The sequence below is a fragment of the Phacochoerus africanus genome, chromosome 3, assembly GCF_016906955.1.
Source record: "Phacochoerus africanus isolate WHEZ1 chromosome 3, ROS_Pafr_v1, whole genome shotgun sequence".
NCBI classification, from domain to species: Eukaryota; Metazoa; Chordata; class Mammalia; order Artiodactyla; family Suidae; genus Phacochoerus; species Phacochoerus africanus.
In genome coordinates this window covers 122,482,297-122,485,680 of record NC_062546.1, presented here as the reverse complement: position 1 = coordinate 122,485,680, position 3,384 = coordinate 122,482,297, and the positions used below count along the sequence as shown (strand labels likewise).

The window sequence follows — 3,384 nt, the reverse complement described above, 5'->3', positions numbered from 1 at the left end:
CCACCCTCCTTCTTCCACTTGCAGGCTCCACCAGAGCCTGGACCCCACCCTCACTCACATTTATTACTCTTAACCCTTGGGCAGACTTATCTGCACTATATGTACCCTTTACAATATATACTGTTTCCTTCCCATCAGTTTCAAGCCCAAGTTCCTCCCTCTGTATGATGAGTGACCAGATGTGGCTGCTTCACATCTGGGTTGAGACCATTTTTTTGGTGGGGAAATCGGTGAGGCACATTTTGAGAGCACTGGCAACTTTGCAGCTGTCCTTGGCCTTGAGGTACCCAGGCCCTGTTCTGTCTGAGCTGGTGGGTTTAGGCATAAGATGCCCCCACTTTATAATGCCCCACCCCACATGCCTGAATCCCGCCACCCCTCCCCCAATCATAGTCCTCACTTCAGGGACAAAGGGTGGGGATTTGAGTCTTAGGTTCTCCTGAATGTTACCACGAAGACACAAGCCTGTTCCAAAGGCAGGGCTCAGCCATGCCAGCCCAGGAGCCCCCATTTCTGGCCAGTTGCAGTGGAGGCTCTCATGGTCCAGGACGGTGCAGAGGCTTTCTGGGGCACTTGCAGGGGTGGGGCCCCTTCGGCTGACTGTTGGAAGCAAGGGCCAGAATTCCTGGCAGGTGATCCCAGAGCTCAGCCAGGCAGGGAGTGCCGAGGGGGACTACAAGTCCAGTTGGCCCCTGGGTGCAGCCTGCTCTATAACCTTTGAGCTGAGCTGCAGGGGCCGGTCCTCCACAGAACCACAGGCCTGGGCATCGCTCCACCCTGAGCTGGCTCAGGTCCAGAATGTGGCCTGGGCACCTCTGGTCCTCTGAGCTGGCCAGGGAGGACAGGCCACCAATGACAGCCATGTTAGGGAAGCTGTTAGGCTGTTTCTGTTACAGAATGTCCGGGCCCCTGGCCTGAGGCTGCCCACAGAGCCCACTGCTCATGCTCTGCCTTGGGGGCTGGCAGTCTGGGTGGATCTGCAGAGCTGCCACCTGGGCCACGCAGTCTGACAGGGTGAGTTCTGAATCCAAGGTGCTTTCCCCAAGACCTGGCCTCCATGCTCCTTGGAAACAGCCCAGGTTCCCAGGCAGCCTGGGCTCCTGACAGCCCAGCCAGGCAGAGGGGTTTGGGACCTTGTTTTTGCTGGACATGTTTGTTGCCTCGGAGGCTGCAGACCCCACAGAGGAGAATGAGCCTTCAGGGCAGCCTTGTGTCCCTTCTTCCCCAGAGACCTGCACACACTCTTGAGAGGGGTCCCTGGATAGAGAGCTGGGCCTCTGCTTGGCCTCCGCTAGGACCCCACTCACTCCGGCATGTGGGCTCTTGATACCTGAACATGCCCACAGCTCCTGCCTGCTGGGTGCTGAGGTCGCAGAGGTCCTACCTGCCTCTAAGGCCTGGGGCTCCCTGTCCTCCATCTTCACTGGACCAAGGCCCACCTTCCCAGAGCCAGCTCCCGGTTTCTCCACCAGTCCTTCTGGGGGGCTTATAGGTTCCCCAGGGACCGAGGCAGGTGAGGCGCGGCGCTCTGGGCCCCGGCGCAGCCAGTTGACGATGCCCATGGTGATGGCCAGCTCGGTGTCACAGAGCTTTAGCAGGCACTCCTTGCCCCGCCAGGAGCTCTGCAAGAAGCCCTGGCTGAGCAGGTCTGGGCCTGGCGCAGGGGCCAGGTTCTCCTCTGCACCCACATGGAAGCTGCACATGGACAGCGGGGCCCCTAGGGCTGGCCCTGACAGGCTCTCAGACATGCATAGATCGTCATCCAGGCTCGGGCCCCCGGGGCCCTCAGAAGGGTCATAGAAGAGCTCGTAGAGGGCGTCTCCGCTGTAGCTGTCTCGGGGGAAGGTGGCTGCAGGTGTGCCAGGGCTGGGGGCCTCCTTCTTGTCTTCCTCGAGGCCTGGTGAGAAGGAGTCATAGTAGCCCTCATCACTCGTGGACACGGATTCTGGCCGCTCACTCTTGGGGGTTCCCGTGTCTATGGAGCTGGCTTTGGAGCCGCTGTGGGGGTACAAGGGGAGCTCAGCAAGCCCAGCGGCACTGGGCCTGGGCTGGTCTGTGTCTGACCCTGGGGGGCCCCCCAGCCAGGGCCCTAGCAGGGCACGCTGCTGCTGCCTCACCGAGTGATTCACATGGTCCCAGAACTTGGCGAAGCCAGACAGCTCGTTCCGGGCAGGTGATGCCAGCTGCTCCACGCTGCCCTGGAAGGGACCCCTGGAAGCCTTGCTGTCAGGGGCCTGAGATGCCCGGGCTGGGCTTTCCAGGCCCTCATTCAGCTCCAGGGATGGCACAGAGCTCTCATCTGCAAAGATCTCCCCACAGCCCGTGAGCGAGTCGAAGCTCTTCAGGGAAGCCACATCCTCACACAGGGCCCTGCAGAGGTCGAAGGGGGAGTCAGGCAGGAGCTCGCTGTCAGACAGGTCCTGACCCAGGCCGTCCAGCCCTGTCCCCTCGCCCAAGAGGAAGAAGGCTTTGCCTTGCTGCCCTCCAGCCTCTGACGGGCCCTCAGGGGAGGACAAGCCCTTCCCCTTGGCTGCCAGTGAGGCCAAGTTCTCTGTCTTGTTTCTGCGGATGTGGAATAGGTTTCGAAAGCACTTCTTGGGGCGTTTCAGGGAAATCCTCTTCCTTGGGATGCTCTTGGCCACAGCTGGTACAAAAGGCATCTGGGGCACGAAGTGGCGGTAGTCAATCATGCGCTGGCTGCTGGGGGGCCCAGGGAAGCTCGCGCTGCCCACCAGCTGCCCTGTAGCTGTGGGGGCAGCCCTGTGAGCCCCAGGGATACTGTCGTGAGTCTTGCTGTTCCGCATCAGTTTGAAGGCAGCCCCACAGGGAGCTACCGGCCCCCTGTCGGCATCTGGCTGGGCACCCCTGTCGGAGCATCTGTCGTATCCTTGGGCACTGGGACTGACTTGGGGACCCCTCTCACTGTGGGGCCACTGCTGCCCTCCCCGTGAGACTGACCAGGATCCTGCATCCTCCCTGGCCAGTGCAGTGGCTGCAGACTCTGGGGGTTTCTGCTGGGAAATCTGCAGGCTGGATTTGATAAAGGTCTTTCCTCTTTTCAGCTCCATGCTGCAGGGCCCCTGCTGCTGTGGACAAAAGCAGGAGGGACTCAGTACCCAAGATGGAAGCCCGTGGCCCTAGAAGACCTGCAACTGCCACCCCCTCCCCCACTCCATATTCTCACAGCTGAACCTGGATCCTCCTTAGAGGCAGAGGGGAGGGAGATGGGAACTGCCCCACTGGCATTCTGCTCCAGCTTTTGTAGCCAGCTGATACCCAAAGAAATTAAGTCACCTGCCTAAAGGAACACAGTAGGAGCCAAAATGAGAGCAGGCTGGAGTCTGGTGCTCCTGCAGTTGTGACCCTGCTAGTCCCTCAAGTGTC

The 3,384-nt window shown here is 60.5% G+C and overlaps 1 protein-coding gene across 1 annotated transcript; it reads right to left on the bottom strand.

Moving 5' to 3' along the window:
* Positions 1 to 400: 400 nt before the first annotated feature.
* On the bottom strand, positions 401 to 3,068 carry AMER3 (APC membrane recruitment protein 3). Its single transcript, XM_047770424.1, is given in 2 exon segments — positions 401 to 770; positions 772 to 3,068. Coding segments are annotated over 2 exon segments (2,394 nt in total). The 3' UTR covers positions 401 to 673.
* Positions 3,069 to 3,384: the final 316 nt, after the last annotated feature.